Here is an 18,622-nt window from a genome sequence, read left to right as displayed (position 1 = left end):
CAAGAATTAACTAAGAAAAACTCCAAACTGAAGAAAAATACCACGAACTAGAAAAATTCCACTATATGAAAATTATTACAATCACACATAAATCACTCCCCAATACCAATTGCAAAATCACTCTCTCTAAGTTTTTGACTACTCGCATCCTTTTCTCAACTCTCAAACTAGAGTATAGGAAAGAAAATTTAAATAGAGTAAGCACATTTAAGCTTAAAGTTTTTCTAATTAGGACAAATTGAAATCAAAGACATAGGCTCCTATTATAGTGTCCAGAGTCAATGACTTTCTTAAACTTTTCCAATGTGAGACAACTACACTTCTAATATTTTGCCAAAACCCAACACCTAAAATCATAAGGATGTGGGTTCTCATCTGTTCCCCCATATAATCCAACCACCTCAATAATGTCGCAACTAGACCTCCTTCCTTCCACCTCCAGTCATGCCCACCCTCACCTATATCCTCACCTTTTTCCTCTTCCGCCTTCCCTTTGCAAGATACAACCCTTTCTCCTGCCCTATAGTTTTCAACTTTGAATTGGTTGTTCTGTGGGTGCTATTGAGAGCAATAACCCCCTTTAGTTGCCGCTTCTTCGGACATCCTTTACATTTTTTTTTCAATCATCTTTGATGTTGGGGTTTCTCTGAAATTTATGTTCTGTGATTGTTTTCTATTTGACTAAATATGGAGCTAGGGAGCGATTAGAGCAATGAAGTAGAAAATTGAGAGATAATCAAGGAAAAATAGATGGAGAGAGTACTAATGAGCTCAAGACTCATAGGAACATCTTAAAAAATATAATGTTATTTTTTAGAGAGAACCTTGCACACTCTTCAAGACTCAGAGGAACATCCTAAAAAACATAAAGTTATTTCTAGGAGAGGACCTTGAACACTTTTCATTTTAGCATTTCTTTTTTTTTTCTTTCTATTGTATTTTATAAGAAAGGCTATCGATGCAATTAAAAATTATATTTGTTGTAATGGCACAATCGATAGCACAACATGGTGTGCAGTCGCGACTGATGGAAGACACGATAGGATGTATGAACACGAGTGGGCCTGAGCAACGAAAGGCAGACAAGGGTGGAAGTCATGGGGTGCATGTAGGTATAGGTGCACACCTAGTTGAGTGTGACAACTGTAGGGTGTGAGCGCGAAAGAGCCAACGAGCTCAGATCGAACACATAATGATTTATACATTGAACGATGACCAATGGGTGATAACTAGGGCCTGTTTGGTAGACATTTGATTTTTTTGGTAATTTGTTTTTGTAAATTAAGCTTATAAACATCACTTTCCTAGCATCGCCCTACCCTATTACCTTCCCTAATAATGGATGTTAACTAAAATTGTGTGTGCACGCGCATGTTAATTATTAATTTTCAAGGGCTTCTATTGCTGCCGCTTTTTTCATCACTCTCTGTCCCTCGTCATCCTCTTTCAACTTTCAAATCTCAAGACCAGTCATGGCAACATCAGATGTCTCGCTCTGACTCGTCTTCCTTTATTCCATGTTTCTCTTTCTCTCAGCTCTCAGACCTCACTACCAACCACCTTAGCTATGATCTGCCTCCCCGACTCATCTCTTTGATTAGTTTTGATCTCTCTCTCTAACTCATCTCCCTCGTTTTTGTCTATTTAATCAATTCTGATCTCCCCCTCTTATTCTCTTCTCATGACCTCTCACTTCCCCTCTCTCGGATCTTAGACAACTAAACTGATATTCGAACTAAATATATTCAATTTGGTTTCATATACACAATTTTTAAAATTTTGGTTCAATTTGGTGACCCTAAATTAAATCAAACCTGAACACCTCTACTTAGTATTGATAGTACTTTAGTTTGTTCTATTGTAAGTGTCAACTAATCCACCAATTTATCGCTATACCATAAAAAAAATTATTTGATTTCTATTCTTGTTACCACAACGACTATTAAGTATCTAGTAATTTATGCCATTGTCCCTTATAAAGTGTTGAGATTTAGCCAAATGATTATTCAAAAGGTAAGTTTGAATTTCTACCTTTCTTTTTTTCGAAAGATATATACTTTTATGCTAATAAAAATATCCTCACGTTAGGAATATGAATTTCCAATCTTCAAACAAGAATAAACTACTAGGGGCGTTTGGGGGCAAGAAGTTGGTTATTATAGTCATAGATTATTATAATTGAGTTATAATAGTTTGTGTTTGGGATGTAGATTATTTTAGTTTGTGTTATAATAGTATGTGTTTAAAGTGTAAACTATTTTAGTTCGAGGAGGAAATAGTAAATACTATAGCAAAGAATAAAAAAATGATGAATATTGAATAGTAAAAACTGTAGCAAATTGAGGGTCTTGAAATTGTGTTGATTGTAATTAATTGGAAAATACAAAATAGTATTTACTGTAGCAAAATGTGGTTATTATAGTGTTTTTACAAACTATTATAACTTAGAATTATAATAACTCCATGCTCAAAAGGCTCCCATAATGTTTCAAGGGGAAGTACATGTATATGTATGGATATATATGTGTATATGTATGTATATGTGAGATGAAGTAAGAACGTGAAGAGAAAGACAAAGCGCCGCGTGATTTGGGAGCAGCCAACTGCAACTGCAACCAAAGGCCGAATTTGTATACAAAAGGCCGCCTTTCTTCAGTGCCAACCGGGGGCAGGCGCTTTCTATTTGACGAACAAAGAGGAACAACGAAGAATTTCGATTAAGAGAGAGAAAACCCAAAACAGCCCCTTCCCCACCAAATTGTTTTCTCTCCAAGCAATCAATTTGAAAGAAAACCAACAACAGCTCTGCGAATCCTGAAGAACTCGCTGACCCACTTCCGTTTTCAAATCGTTTTTCGCTTTTCTCGACAAGATTCACCTCGTCGGAACGCCACCCATCGTTCTCGGCGACATCAATTGGTTTCCCCACTTATTGGAAGTTGGAATCATCAATGCGTTCTTGATTTGCTTTGCCCACCTTGTTTGTTCGATTCATATAAGGGAGGCCATGAATGCGAATAGTTCGCGATTTCAATCGTTTGGTCAAACTGAGATTAACTGGGACAAGTATTTTCATCTTCCCTTTTCTTTCCTCTGCTTTTCTGGGAAATTTTCCACTTCTTTCGATTCGTTTCATTTCATGTCTCTTTTGTATTTGCCTATCATATCTGCACTTTGATTTGTTGAATGATAAATATTGCTGACTCTCTCTAGTATTAATTGACCGTTCTGGCTATGTTGTTTGTTCTCTCCCTATGCATGACTTTGATGCATGCGTAGATCGGGGAGTTATTGGGCGCTCTATTTTGGTTATTGATGATATACAAGAGAAGAAATATCGAGGGAAGATAGAAGTTTGTAACTGTGTTGTATTTAATGTGTGTGTGTGAGAGAGAGAGAGAGATCCACCATTAGGACTTGGGGGAAAAAAATCTCTGAAATACTTGAAGAATTAACCTGGGGTTTAAAATAGGACTTGAAATTTGGGATGGTTCTGGCTTTGACATACTCATGGCAGTTTGATGCTTTACCCTGGTTTGTGAAAATGATGGAGAATAGGTTTGGGTAATTGTTAGAAACAGCACAGGAAGTTTTTTACCTTTCACAAATAAGACTCTATTTGGCCAAGTTTTAATTGGTCGTCCGGGCGCCATCTCGAAACCAAAACAATTTCTTGAACTTCTTTTTATGGCACATTTAACCATGCTTTCTTGGTGGCAATCATGACCAGGATGAAGAGCAGAAAGAACAAAAAAACTTGAATGAGTGCGAGCAAGTGTGATGTTTTTTTTTTCTCCTCGTTTACTTTTTCGGTGCTCACTTTCTTTTGGTGGAGAGTTGGACCTGGTACTCATTAGATGAATGTTTCATGAGAACAGAGATCACAATATTCTCCAGGTAATTCCTGATGGTTTCCACTAAGCTGATGGGGAAATATGAAATTGCCTTCACTTTTCTTTGGAGGATGACAAAAATGCAGTATTTGTTTGTCCAAAATACATGCCATCAGTGCAGTACTTGGAAGCCTAAAAGGCACTATTCTCTTCCTCCGAAGTGGAAGAGGGAGGGTGATCGAAAACCTAATAAATGGCAGCCCTTGCAAGTGAGTGAGCCAAATTGTTACAAGTTCTTTAGCATTTGACAAAGGAGACAGCCCCCACGAGGAAAGGAAATGGTGGTTTAATCATGACAAGTTAAAAATTTTGTTTTGGTCTCGCTGTCAATTCCTAGCCAAGATAGCACCAGGATTACCCATTAAAACAATTGGCACAAAGAGTGTCATCTGTGAAAAACTTTATGTGCTATTTCTGACAATTACCCATGCATAGGTTTCACTCATATTCTCTGTAGTCATTACTAATCTACTAGATGATATTTTAAAGCCTCTGGTGGTCGCTCATGCTTTTGAAACTAGGTCCTTTTCTTTTAAAGTATACACTGACTTGTTATCGAAAATTGAGATTTTTAGTATTCTAGTTGCAATATTTGTGCCTTTCTTTCTCAACATTCGGTGCATTATAATTTACATATATTCTTTGACCTAAATTCTCTATGGAATTGGCTGGATACTTGTGTTTATGCATTAGCACATAATTGTAAGGTTTTGCAAATAAGTATATTACTTATGAGCTAAGAAGCATAGACACTTTAGTTTGGCTAGTGTGTCTGTGTCGGACGCTTAAACACTTGTTAGACACATATCGGATACTTTTTGATGCAATAGATGTGTTTGACACTAGTTGTACACAGTCAAAGTAGGGCAAACATTTGTTGGACATGCATCAAACACTTGTTAAGTATTCTAATTAGACACATAGAGGGAAAAAAAATATAAATTTTGAGTGCAAAATACATCAAACTCTGTCTCGCATACCCGTAGCTGTGCTTTTTAGTTTTTGAGCTTGTCCAAACTAGAAGTTGAAATATCTAGTATGATACTTTTATTTATCAGTCCTGCCACATCCTGCAGGCTCGATAAAGCAAAATTTTATGGCATAGGAGCTGGTCTCTTTACTGGGATTACAGTTGCACTGTACCCTGTTTCTGTTGTAAAAACGAGGATGCAAGTTGCTGTTAAGGATTCGACCGAGAAAAATGCCATGTCTGTTATTAAAGGCTTACTGAAGAATGATGGGGTTCCTGGTCTTTACAGAGGGTTTGGTACAGTAATCACTGGTGCAATTCCTGCAAGGATCATCTTTCTTACTGCTTTGGAGACGACCAAAGTGGGAGCCTATAAACTGGTTGAGCCATTTAAATTTTCTGAACCTACACAGGCTGCTTTGGCAAATGGGTTAGCTGGCATGACTGCATCACTTTTTTCTCAAGCTGTGTTCGTTCCAATTGATGTGGTATGTAGGCTTGGTTTAGTTTTTGATAAAATTTTGTTTTTGTTTATCTATTGTTCACTTAAAAGCTTGAATATTTCATGTCACACAGATTAGTCAAAAGCTAATGGTTCAAGGATACTCGGGAAATACAAGATATAATGGGGGTTTAGATGTTGCTCGTAAACTGATAAAGTCTAATGGGATCCGGGGATTGTATAAAGGTTTTGGGTTATCTGTTATGACCTACTCTCCATCTAGTGCTGTATGGTGGGCAAGTTATGGTGCAAGTCAACGCGTCATCTGGAGGTGAGACATGGTAATTTCCCTTCATTTGTGTTTAAGCGTTGAGTTTGGGTCATTGCATAACATGCACTTCAACTAGTAAACGTTAGAATTTTCATCTTCACTTTCTTTGGTCCTGAATGAAAGATTTTTTTTCTTCTCTTTTGGACAAGAAACAATGAATGAAAGAAATTATTTATCTCTTGATGGTAAATAGTAATATTTCTGTCACTGAAGTACATTCCGGATAGATACTGCGATATTATTTTTGTCTCACGTTAATTTACATTGTCCTTTACTATATACCTTGGTTGTAGTTTGCTTCTTGATTACTGTGTTTTGAACTATTCTCCTTCCGGTAGTTTAGGCACTGTAAAGTGCATCCCTGTATGGATTTGTTCAGCTTTATATATAAGTGCACAAGCACGGCTATACTGGCAAAAGGATGCAATATGGAAATGCTACTCGTATGATAGGAATTTATCGGATAAGGTTTTTTTGTTTCCATTTATATCTTAGAGGTATTAATATTTAGATTGCAGAGGGTCCAACTGGACAATTGTTATTTGAACAAATACATAATGTGGCGGTTTTTTCTGTTTAAATTGGTTTCTCTTTTTTGATGTTGGAATTATTATATTTGTGTTGTGGTATTGAAGGTTCTTAGGTCAAAACTCTGCTTCTGAGAAATTTGCTCCTAGCCATACCCAACTTATTTCAGTTCAAGCTGCGGGTGGAATAATTGCAGGTGCAACAGCTTCCTGCATTACCACACCATTGGACACCATAAAGACTCGCTTACAGGTACTTACTGGTCAGCTCAATCGATGTCAAACCATTCTTCTCATTGACTCACTATACATTTGTCATTAGCTTTTATTTGATACTATTGAAATAGAAGAAAAGAAGACGACACAAGGAGTTTACGTGGAAAACCCTAATTCAGGGAAGAAAAACCACGGTAGAAAAGGACTTATTATTTAATGTCATATTTACAATAGACCCAACCTCAGATATAAATAGAATGAGGTGAAACCCTAATTTAGCAAATATAGCAAAAATTACAAAAATGCCCTTAGGGCTAATTCAACGTATTTCAACACTCCCCCTCAAGTTGGGACATAGATATCGGCAAGACCCAACTTGCTAATACAAGCTTCAAACATCTGTCTCGATAACCCTTTCGTAAAAACATCTGCAACCTGTTGGACTGAAGGTACATAGGGAATACAAATAGCTCCGCGGTCTAACTTTTCTTTAATAAAGTGCCTGTCAATTTCCACATGTTTGGTTCTATCATGTTACACAGGATTATTCGCAATACTGATGGCAGCCTTATTATCACAATACAGCTTCATGGGCCCCGGACTACTCTCGTGAAGATCAGATAAAACTTTCTGCAACCAGATTTCTTCACACACTCCTAGATTCATAGCTTTATACTCTGCCTCAGCACTACTTCTGGCCACTACACCTTGTTTTTTTACTCCGCCAAGTTACCAAATTTCCCTATACAAAGGTACAGTACCCTGAGGTTGACCTTCTATCAGTCACATATCCGGCCCAATCTGAGTCAGTATATGCCTCGATGCTTCATGTGTCATGTTTCCTGAAAACCAAGCCCTTCCCAGGGGTGGACTTTAGATATCTCAAAATTTAAAATTCGAGTCACAACTTCCATGTGCTCCTCATATGGACTCTGCATGAACTGACTTACTACACTCACAGCATAGGAGATGTCGGGCCTAGTATGAGACAAGTAAATCAGTTTTCCTACTAAGCATTGATACCTCTCCTTATTCACAGGAACTCCTTCCGAAATACTTTTCAGTTTGCTACTGACCTCAATAGGAGTGTCAATAGGTTTGCATCCGGTCATTCCTGTTTCCTTTAACAAGTCCAAAGTGTACTTCCGCTGAGATACAGATATTCCTGTTTTTGATCTTGCCACTTCCATCCCTAGAAAATACCTTAAACTACCAAGATCCTTGATTTCAAATTCACTTGCCATCCTTTGTTTTAGCTTAGCAATTTCTGCCGTGTCATCCCCTGATAGGATGATGTCATCAACATACACTACCAACACAACAATCTTTCCTAAGGGTGATTTTTTGGTAAACAAGGTATGATCAGAATGCCCCTGAACAAACCCTTGGGACTTAACAAACACGGTGAACCTGTCAAACCATGCCCTAGGAGACTGCTTCAACCCATATAAAGACTTCCTGAGTTTGCAAACATGATTCCCAAACTTAGCTTCGAAACCTGAAGGTGGACTCATATAAACTTCCTCTTCCAACTCACCATTTAGGAATGCGTTCTTTACATCTAGTTGATGTAGGGGCCAATCTTTATTCACGACGACAGACAAAAGAACACGAATCGTGTTTAACTTAGCCCTGGGGAAAAATTTTCTGAATAATCAATCTCATACGTCTGAGTGAACCCTTTAGCAACTAACCTAGCTTTATACCTCTCGAGTGTTCTGTCAAACTTATACTTCACTGTGAACACCCATTTGCAACCAACTGTTTTGTGACCTCTAGGGAGAGCTACTAACTCCCAAGTCTTATTTGCCTCAAGAGCTCTCATTTCCTCCATTACTGCTGCTTTCCACTCGGGAACTTCCATGGCCGCATGTACACTGGTAGGTATTGTTAGAGCATCCAGCTGAGTGGTAAAAGCCTTAAAACCAGGAGATAAGTTACTATAGGTCAGAAAACTATGCAAAGGGTATTTTGTACATGACCTGGTTCCCTTTCTCAGAGCAATTGGCATATCCAGAGTGGTATCATAGTTGTCAGTTTTCGTCTGTCCCTCTTCAGTATCAGACTTTTGAGACAATTCTGCATCTTCTTGAGGATCTTTCAACATCTCATTACTTCCTGAAGTTTCAACCTTCTCTGAGCTCATTTCATCATTTTCTATGTTCCCAGACTTTTCTTCAAGACTCTCCTTTGAAACAATGGGATCTTGAACCTGAGCTGGTTCCGACGCTTAGACACTTTCCGATGGAACACCAGAGGTTTCCTGAATTTCCTTTCTGAGATTCCTCCTATAGTATGTTATCCAGGGCACTTGTCTAGTAGGAAGAACCGACACGGGAACAACAGGAGCAGAATTAGGTTCAAGACTAGGTAGACTAGGAACAACAGGAGCAGAGTTAGGTTCAAGACTAGGTAGACTAGGTCCAGGAACATTGGGGCTAGGCTCAGGTTCAGGAAAATTAGGACTAGGCTCAAGATTGAGGCTAATGGGTACGGAGTACGTGGAACTGTTAGTCTCTTCATTCGTGGTCTCCCCCTGAAGATGACTAACGAGAAAGAACGGTTTATCTTCAAGGAACGTGACATCCATAGTGACAAAATATTTTCTGGAAGATGGATGAAAGCATTTATAGCCTCGCTGATGAAGGGGATACCCGACAAACACACATGTTTTAGCTCGTGGAGCAAACTTAGTCCGGTGTGGACCATGAGTATGAACAAAAGTTGTACACCCAAACACACGAAGAGGAACCTCAGGAATAAGATGGGTAGACTGATAGGACTCTTTGAAGCACTCAAGAGGGGTTTGAAACTTTAGAACTCGTGAAGGCATTCTATTAATTAGATGAGTTGCGGTAAGAACCGCATCTCCCCACAGGTACGAAGGGAGAGACGCTGGAATTATCAAGGAACGAGCAACTTCAATGGGATGGCGATTTTTCTGTTCAGTCACCCCATTTTGTTGTGGAGTATATGCACACGAGTTTTGATGGATGATCCCTTTTGACACTAGGAATTCCTGGAAGGTGTGGTTGACAAACTCACGACCATTGTCACTTCGAAGGATGGCAATCTTTGTGTTGAACTGTGTTAATACAGTGGTATAGAACTGTTTGAAGGTAGATAAAACCTCGGACTTATCAGCAAGGAGATATACCCATGTAAGTCGGGTATGGTCATCGATGAAAGTTATAAACCACTGTTTACCAGACAAGGTAGAGATGCTTGAGGGACCCCAAACATCACTGTGGACCAGGTGAAAAGGCTGGGTAGGTTTATAGGGCTAAGAAACAAACGACACACGAGGTTGTTTAGCACGTATACAGACATCACAAGATAATGAAGAAACATTCACATTATGGAACAAATGAGGAAATAAATATCGCATATATTGAAAACTAGGATGTCCAAGACGAAAATGCCACAATAAATAATTTGTTTCAGATATAGTAAACGAAGATAAAAGACTAGTCCTAAACAAGCTTTTGGAGGAAGCATCTACAGAAAGGAAATATAGGCCTCTGTCATATCGGGCAGTGCCAATCGTCTTCCCCGAACTCAAGTCCTGAAACAAAGCAGTATCTGGTGAGAAGACAACTCTATAGTTCAAATCTTTTGTTATTTTGCTTATTGATAATAAGTTGTAAGAAATTTTGGGCACATGTAAGACATTTTGCAGAGTTAATCCCTGAAATGGTGACAGTCTACCTTTTCCAGCAACAGGAGCGAAGGACCCATCCGCAATTCGAATCCTCTCATTTCCAGCACTTGGATAGTATGAGAGAAACCGATCGGATGAGCCAGTCAAGTGATCGGTCGCTCCTGAATCTAGAATCCATAGCTCATTCCCTTCAACAAGGAAACTAAAAGATTGAGGGTTACCTGATTGAGCAACTGTTCCGATCCCTATGGTACCTGAATCACCAGGATTGGTCACTGGAGGCTGTGTCTGAGGTTGTGCAGCCCCCTCAACTGATTCACCCACTAGAGCACACCCAGATTTCGACTTGTCATTTGGAGGGCGACCATGCAATTTCCAGCACTGATCCTTCGTGTGCCACTGTTTTTTGCAATGCTCACAAACTGAGGGTGTTTTACTATTCTGCTTGTCACCATCAGCTCCAGCGGACTTTACCCCGAAGGCAGCTGACTCTACAGTGGTAACACCCGGCCCGTTCATTGCACTCGATCTATCTTCTTCCAATCTAACCGCTGAACAGATCTCCATCAGAGACGGAATTGGTTTCTGCCTAGTATTCTACTACGAACTGTATCAAATTTGGGATGCAGCCTGGCAAGAAAATCATACACACGCTCAACCTCTTCTATCTTGGAGTATTGAATTCCATCTTGTGGGCAGTTCCAGATGATCTCCCGACGTAGATCCATTTCTTGCCATAACAATGACATCTTGCTGAAGCATGACGTTACATCCATGCTCCCTTGTTTGCATTCGTGAACCTGTTTACGTAGAGTATACAGGCAGGATGCGTTCTGACGCCTCGAATATAACCGTCGGACTGCATCCCAAATATCTCGGGCCGTGGCTGAATAGAGTAAAGGTTTCCCGATTTGTGGTTCCATGCTACTGATTAACATTGAGCGGAGCAAAGAATCCTCTGCCTTCCAGACACGCTCTTGAGGATCCCCAGGATTCGGTCGTGGTATCTCTCCAGTTAAATATCCGAACTTATGGCGTCCCTCAAGAACCATTTTAATTGTTTGGGACCAAGAGAAGTAATTTTCCCATTCAACTTTTCTCCCGTGATCATTCCTACAGAATTTCCAATTGTTCCAGATAAAAAATTAGAAGTTGGAAGAGTAGGAAACATTGATACCGGATTTTCTGAATACATCGGGGAAGAATCATGGCCATTCAATCTGGCTCCCAGGGCGACCATCTGTTGCTGGAGACTAACCAATTGTTGTTGGAGTTCCCCATGAGATTCAGATCTAGAATTTTTCTGTCTAAAAACCATGGGATTTTCTTCAATGGAATCACCCATTTGAAACTGGGGCTGAACTGGATATACATGAGGAAGAAGCTGTCCACCATGGTACTGTGAAGAAGCTACTGCCGGAAGTTCACCGGCGGCAAAGTTCGGCAACCCGTGACCGGCGCTGCTCCCAGACGGTTGTGGTGGTGGGTAACAGACAGAAGGCTCGGCGATCGGCTGCGAGGTTGAAGAAATCGCGCCGATCTGACCCGACCCAGCAGCTGGAGCAAACCCATGACTGTCTGGTGCAGATCCGGTTCTGTGCAACGCCGAGGTACCGATCGGCTGTAGATCAATCGCGTGCGCTGGCTGGGGAACGTGCGAGGCTGAGACGATTGCATGCGAAGTTGAGGGTCCGATCGGTTGTGACCCGTTCGCGTGCGCCGGCTGAAGCGAAGTCGAGGGTCCGATCGGTTGTGACCCGCTCGTGTGCACCGGCTGGAAAGCGTGACCTTCCTCATGGTGTTCGGTTGGAACGGCTGAGACTGGAAGCTAATCGGCACGCCGGTTGGAGCAAGCCCACCACCTGCTGTTCGGCTGAGCCACTTGGGATGATGGTTCGGAGATAGCGATCAACCCCTGCTTGAATCACAGCCTCATCATTAGTCAGCGTACCTTCACCTATCAAGTTTGATGACTGAGTTTCTTCTATCAAGGCTAGGGTTTCATCACCTTGCTTTGATACCATATTGAAATAGAAGAAAAGAAGACGACACAAGGAGTTTACGTGGAAAACCCTAATTCAGGGAAGAAAAACCACGGTAGAAAAGGACTTATTATTTAATGTCATATTTACAATAGACCCAACCTCAAATATAAATAGAATGAGGTGAAATCCTAATTTAGCAAATATAGCAAAAATTACAAAAATGCCCTCAGGGCTAATTCAACGTATTTCAACAGATACCGAATATTATATTCTGTTTCTACTGTCAGCTCAGTTGTGCTATCAAACCATAATTGAAAATTCTGCAGATGCTCTTTGTTACATTATTTAAAATTCTCTGTTGTCCTTTTTTTTTATTGCGTCGAGAATGCTGCTCCAAAGGCAGGACCTTATGAGAGAGAGCCTCTATTTCCTGTCTGAAATTTTGACATCTTGAAATTTTGTTGAAACCTTGAGCTTTAACACTGCCATGTTGGCTGGTTTTTGATCTGCCGAACAAAATGTTAGAAACCTATCTTGAACACATCCTAGAAGAGTGGAGAAGGTCCTTTTACACTTTCCGTTTCGTGATAAATGAGAAATCCTTTGATAGACCATTGTTTCTTACCCTTGGAGTACTTGGAACTTGGAAGGTTCTTAAAATAGTGTAGGAAGGTCTTCGGATTGACATGTGGAGTTCGAACATATTTTATTACCTTCCTTTTGGGCGTTTATGACTGAGCTTTTTTGTAATTAATCAATGTTTTTTATGCTTAACAACCCGAGGTCCCCAAAAATTTCGGGGGTTTCTTGTGGCACATATTGTTCTACCCTTTTTATTATTATTATTATTATTATTATTATTTATTAATGGAAACAAGCCTCTTCTTTGAATTAACACATATTCTACTTTCATTCACTTATTCAAAATCGTTTCAAAGTTGTTTGGATTATTGCCTCCTCTTGGTTTTCTAAGCTCATTGCTGCCTTCTCCATTTAAGTTTTATGTTTAATTAGGAATGCTTTTGTTTTTCCAGCCTAGTTATTATGTCTTTTGTCTTGCTTTTGAATTTTTCTCCGCTTTGTTTGTTTCTTTGTATTTTTTAGCATTTATTTCAATGAAAAACATATTTTCCTTTAAAAAAAAACAGTTAAAGAAAAAAAAATCACCTGTACCAAATCAAAGCTGCTCTTAGTTTGGGTATTCAGGACAAGCAGTGCTACAACTACCAAACGTACTCTTGTTTGAAAACCACCTTTTCTTTCCACTACAAATTTTTTTTTGCCACAACTCCCCAGTTTCATGTGAAAAACCTCTATACCCATTCAGCCAAAGAGCTTCATTATTCCCTTCTGATGTTCCTAATCCCAAGTGAACCAAGAGTCCTGAGGATAAGGGTTAGAATAATCTTTCTCAAAGAGTTCCAAGTTTGATGATCCAGGGATAAAAGTTTCTTTTTTCACCAATGTAACTAACTTCTCTTCTCATTTCTCGAAAGTAGCTGTCTTTTAACACTTTGATCATTTGACACTGCCACTGAAACTACTTGTCCAACTTAAAACTCTTTGCCCTATTGGCTAAACCATTCCTTAAAAATTATGAAATAGCCATTTCTGTATTTTGTAAACTTTCCTCAATTCATTAGTCTAGGAAAGTCAAGTCCCCATTATTATTTGACTATCTCAAAAGCAAATTGTACATGGCACCCACCTGATTGTTAGTTCAGTCTAATAGTCTCATGGGAGCAGTGATATTTAAAATAGGATATTGTAAAATTTTATTACTTTATATAGGTAAGGTGTTTTAGGTATTTGATGAAGATCCATCATTAAGTAAACTTTTATAGTTTTATATATATCTTAGAATGGGAGGATTGGTGGGTTTGTTGATGATTAGCCATGGTCGTGTATTTCTTTCACTATATGAAAGAAGCTGTACTCAAGTTTGGCAAACTGTTGCATACCTTTTTCGTGTTGTACATGTAGATCGGCCTATGGAGAAACTTGAAATTATCCTGCAAAGGTCTGAATGTCAGCATTTAGCTTTGGCCTTGCCTTCAATCCAAAACCATTTGGCTTTGACAAAGGCAAAGTCCCCTTGGGGCTAGGGAATTATAGATGCAAAAACTTCCCTAATTGTCAAAGACAATACCTTTTATATATGATTTTGTGAAGGCTGATAGAGTAATGATTATTCTAAAGTCTCTAAAATCTCAAGGTAAGCACCTATTTAAGTTATTTGAGTATCTTGACCACAAAATATTATAAAAATTGGCCGTTATGTAAGATTAGTCGAAATACACATAAGTTAGCATGATGAGATGACCGCATATATATTTTATTAATAAAACATCAAATAGCCATAAATTTAGAACTTAAGTTCTGAAACCTTTTGTTTTATAAAATAAAATAAAAGATTCTAAGTAAATATCGGAAGGTCTTATCTGGTCTTAGTACTGCCTTAACTTCATCCATGTCATGACTTTCTGACTCAGACTCTGTCACTTGTGTCTGACCCTAGTTGTTGCTGGTACTACATTAGAGTTCTATATTTTGATGAGTTGTGGTTGTTCATAGGTGATGGGTGATAAAGGGAAGACGGCAAGACAAATTGTCGAAAGCTTAATTGCTGAGGATGGATGGAAAGGTTTTTATAGGGGGCTGGGTCCTCGGTTCTTCAGCATGTCGGCCTGGGGAACCTCGATGATATTGGCTTACGAGTACTTGAGTATGGACTTCTCACAATACTATCCTGCATTCTATTCGTATTTTGTGAATATTTTTCCCTTCTCATTTGATGTTGTTGTTGTTCAAAATTTAGAGCGCTTGTGTGCAAAAGATGAACAGACTTGAGCTCATCAAAGATTTTAGAACCAAAGCAGCTTAGTCAACTTTTTTTTTGCCCACACAACAAGGCCAGATTCGGTTGCAGATAGATATTGGTGTTGAAGCATTTGTGTATTGACTACAGAGCAGAATTTCATTCATCCTAAAACCACATTCATTTTTTGGGAGAATTCGAATAGCTCCTTAATTTTTGAGACAGACATGTTTAGTATTTCATCACAATAAACTCAGATCATCAAAATAGAGAATGTAAGCTTAGTATTCTCACGTTGTATTTAAACTAACATATATTATTCTTGATGAATCATTTCAGTACACAACATTGAGTCTAATTTTTTTTACTAGCCTTTTAAGATTTATTAATTTTTGTAGACTTCCAAAACTTGTTCTCTAACCACAGTTGTCTTAAATCAGGCTACTTAAATCTCCCAGCTTAATTTTCCAAGCTTAACATTCTAGGTTTAAGATTCTAAACCTACCTACCAAACGTCCTCTTAATTATTATATGTGATTTAATATTTAAACCCAATTGAAAGACTATCAAACTGCTAAAATGAAATCAGATATAAGAATCAAAATAATAACCTAAAACACTCAACAACATAAGAACTATGTGTTAAAAATCCAAGTTTGCAATCCTTTTTTCTTCCAAAAAAAATCTGAAAGGTAGAAGCTCATAAAGGAATAAGTAACTGTGCATTTAAAATCCGTCTTTCCGATCCTAATCCCTTTCTAGCCAACATTAACTCATGAGAGAATAAATTGAAACTATTTCATTGATTGAATGGAATTATCAAATAGGTACAAAAAAGACCCATTAAAGGATTACAAAAGATGTTTTCAATTTACAACAAAGGAAACCAAAACTATAGGCTCGTTTGGATTAACTAGAGAAAAAAGTGTTTTTCAAATAATATAGTATCATTTAAACTATTTTGAGAAAAGTTATTGAAAATACAATTTAAAAGTGTTTCAAAAACTATTTTGATGGGTTGTCAAACACTTCAATTCTTTCTAAAATGGCTTATTTTCATAATTAAACACTTGAAAAGTTAAACCGAACATACCTTGTAAACTATTAGTATACATTTTGACACCAACATAAGAGCATGAAAATTGAGATCTCTAAGACTTCTTTGAAGGATCTATCTTTGCTATGAAAAGTCTCTGCATTTCTTTCTTCTCAAATCTTCTACAAAACCACAAGCATCTTAGTAGATTTGAAGGAGTGGTGAATCAATAACATTCTAATCCAGTCCCAAGTCCCTTGGAGGAGCTCTAGACCAACCCAGGTAGAAAACAAAGCATAATCTTCTCATCTTCAAAACAAAGAAAAACGACTCTAGTTGATTCCGGCTAAAATGTTGTAGCTGGTTTCTCCTTTGAATTCAATTCTTCCTCCCATCTGCATCCAAATAAAGTAACTCACCACAAATCAGAAATGATATCTCTCCATCTTCAAAGGTTTTAATGAGGCGAAATGATAGATTCATTCAACCAACTGGTGCGTCATCAATACTATATTCTATAATCCATGAATTTTCCATGACAAGATAGCATACCCGTGAAGAAAATAGTTGAATAAATCTCCCTCAGGTAAGGGCAAAAGATTAATGTTCATAATCCTCTTATTTTCTAGCTTCTCCAGTTATTTTTTGGGATGGGAGCGAACCTCCCATCTTTAAGATGGAAGGATATGCCAATTATTATTGAGCTAAACTCACGTTAGCTAACCATTTTGAATAGAATTTCAGTTAAGGAAAATTCAAATTTATATTTTAAATTTTGGAGATTGTATCGGTTTAGATCACTAATAATTGTATCGATTTAAACCTAACTTACACCATCTATTATATTCCGTTTGAAAAAAATCTTGTGTCAAACTTATGATTATATTTTATTAAACCTCTAAATTTTCATAAATAAATTAATTTAGATTCTTAGACAACATTATTTTCAAAATAATGTTATTTTCAAATATAGTAAGATGAACCAAAATATTTACAAACATAACAAAATATTAAAGTCTATCAGTATAAATACAAATTTTTCCTTATTTTTGTAATTACATTTAATTACAGGTTTAGTTATATCACATTTAATTAAGTTTTAGTTATATCTAAAACTTGATTCTGAGTAGAACTTTTAGTTATATCTCAAACTCAAAAAATTATATAATTTTCCTATATTAATTTATTGAAAATATATGACGAATTTAGGAATATCCCAATATACTATTTACTTAAAATCCTCTAAAACTCATTTTTTATTGGGCTAGTTTTCGTTTTGTGAAATTAATTGACCATGATCTAACTATATTTGGCTCAACAGATCCCAAAATGAAAATGTCATCAACAAAATAATATATGAAAAAGATTTTTAGAGGGTGTTTGGAGCGCTAAATTGAATTAATGAATATGTTCGAGTTGGAAAATCTATATTTAAGGTGTAGAGTTGTGAAGATAAAGTTTCTCGATAAATATGCAAAAGAAAGACAATAGAAAGATAAAATTTATTGATGAACTTACAAACTCTTCAAGAGTAAACATTATTGAAGTTAGTGGAGTTCGAATTATTTAATACCGTATGAGATTCCTATCCAATGAATTATAGAGGTGCCCAAATCACTTAAAATCCAATTCCTGCATTGAAATGCAGCACAAACTGTAGTATGATCTGATGCCATAGAGCTTGACAATTCAAGGGAAACTATCAATAAAAGAATTGTCTACTTCTAAATTTAACCTTATTTTACATGGACTCCTCACATCTACTTGAAAGAATGTAAGGTGTAGGTAAGGTCGTTGAAAAAAGACTTCCCCAAATGAATAACAATCAAGGCTAGAAAGATACTAGACACAAGTACTAAAACTTCCAACATTCTATTTTATGCACCAAATATCATTCATGTTTTCATTAAATAGGCAAACAAACAACATAAAAAGACTTTTATAGGGTGTAATGAAAGAGTTTAAAGGTCCCTTTCTCGAGCATATATCACAATCTCATTTTCTTTCCAATCTAGTATATTACTCCATTCAAGTAAGAACCATGATCGAATACCATAAAAAGCAAACACTCAAAATATCATCATTGGTTACCATTGATTCCACTTCTACCAAACGAGAAAATCTCCATTATGTAACTACATGTGTTCGTTCGTGAGGGTCTTCAAGGCAACTCTGAATAATTTGTATTGTTTTGTCTTAGGACTGAAACTAAATCTGAAGTCGTGAATAACTTCGAAGAACTCATTAGTCATTGGATTAGACATGTCTTCTCATACAGAGTTAAAAGTGGATTTGTAAAGAAACACGCCATTGCACGAATTGAGAATTGAGATAAACAACCAATCATCATCAGATCAAGTGTGACAATACGACAGAAGTCATTGGATAGACTGGATCTTAGGATTGCATAGATCAATTGATTCAGAACGAATGCAATTGGAAGTTTATTAGACGTAGAGAGAGAAAACGTTTGGAATAAACAAGGAAAAGAAAAGAAGAGGTAATCTAAAAGTAGATATTCCAAATTTGACAAACAAGCTTGCAGGTGGGGAAATGTGACATGGGAAGTTTGGAGAAGACTATATCAACAATAAACAAATTTTAAATTTGAACTAAATACTTAAAAACAACAGTTAACTACAAGAATACATACCAATTCTGAAAAAGATGTACATACAGGCAAAATAAAAGGATTGTTGATGAACACAATGATGCTAACAATGTGATCAACATAGAGATAAGT

At 37.4% G+C, this 18,622-nt stretch overlaps 1 protein-coding gene across 1 annotated transcript; it reads left to right on the top strand.

Annotated features, from left to right (window-relative positions):
- The first annotated feature begins 2,544 nt into the window (after positions 1-2,544).
- LOC120080462 (Mitochondrial substrate carrier family protein) lies at positions 2,545-15,186 on the top strand. Its single transcript, XM_039035116.2, has 6 exons — positions 2,545-3,066; positions 4,970-5,351; positions 5,440-5,636; positions 6,272-6,416; positions 14,600-14,750; positions 14,844-15,186. Exons 1-6 carry the CDS (start codon positions 3,008-3,010, stop codon positions 14,873-14,875), a joined length of 966 nt encoding a protein of 321 aa, XP_038891044.1. The 5' UTR covers positions 2,545-3,007; the 3' UTR covers positions 14,876-15,186.
- The last annotated feature ends 3,436 nt before the right edge of the window (positions 15,187-18,622 follow it).

The sequence above is a fragment of the Benincasa hispida genome, chromosome 6 (genome assembly GCF_027475165.1).
Source record: "Benincasa hispida cultivar pf3 chromosome 6, pf3_genome.v1.1, whole genome shotgun sequence".
NCBI lineage: Eukaryota > Viridiplantae > Streptophyta > Magnoliopsida > Cucurbitales > Cucurbitaceae > Benincasa > Benincasa hispida.
Note: the sequence above shows the minus strand (reverse complement) of the source record. Positions and strands in the feature narration are given on the sequence as shown.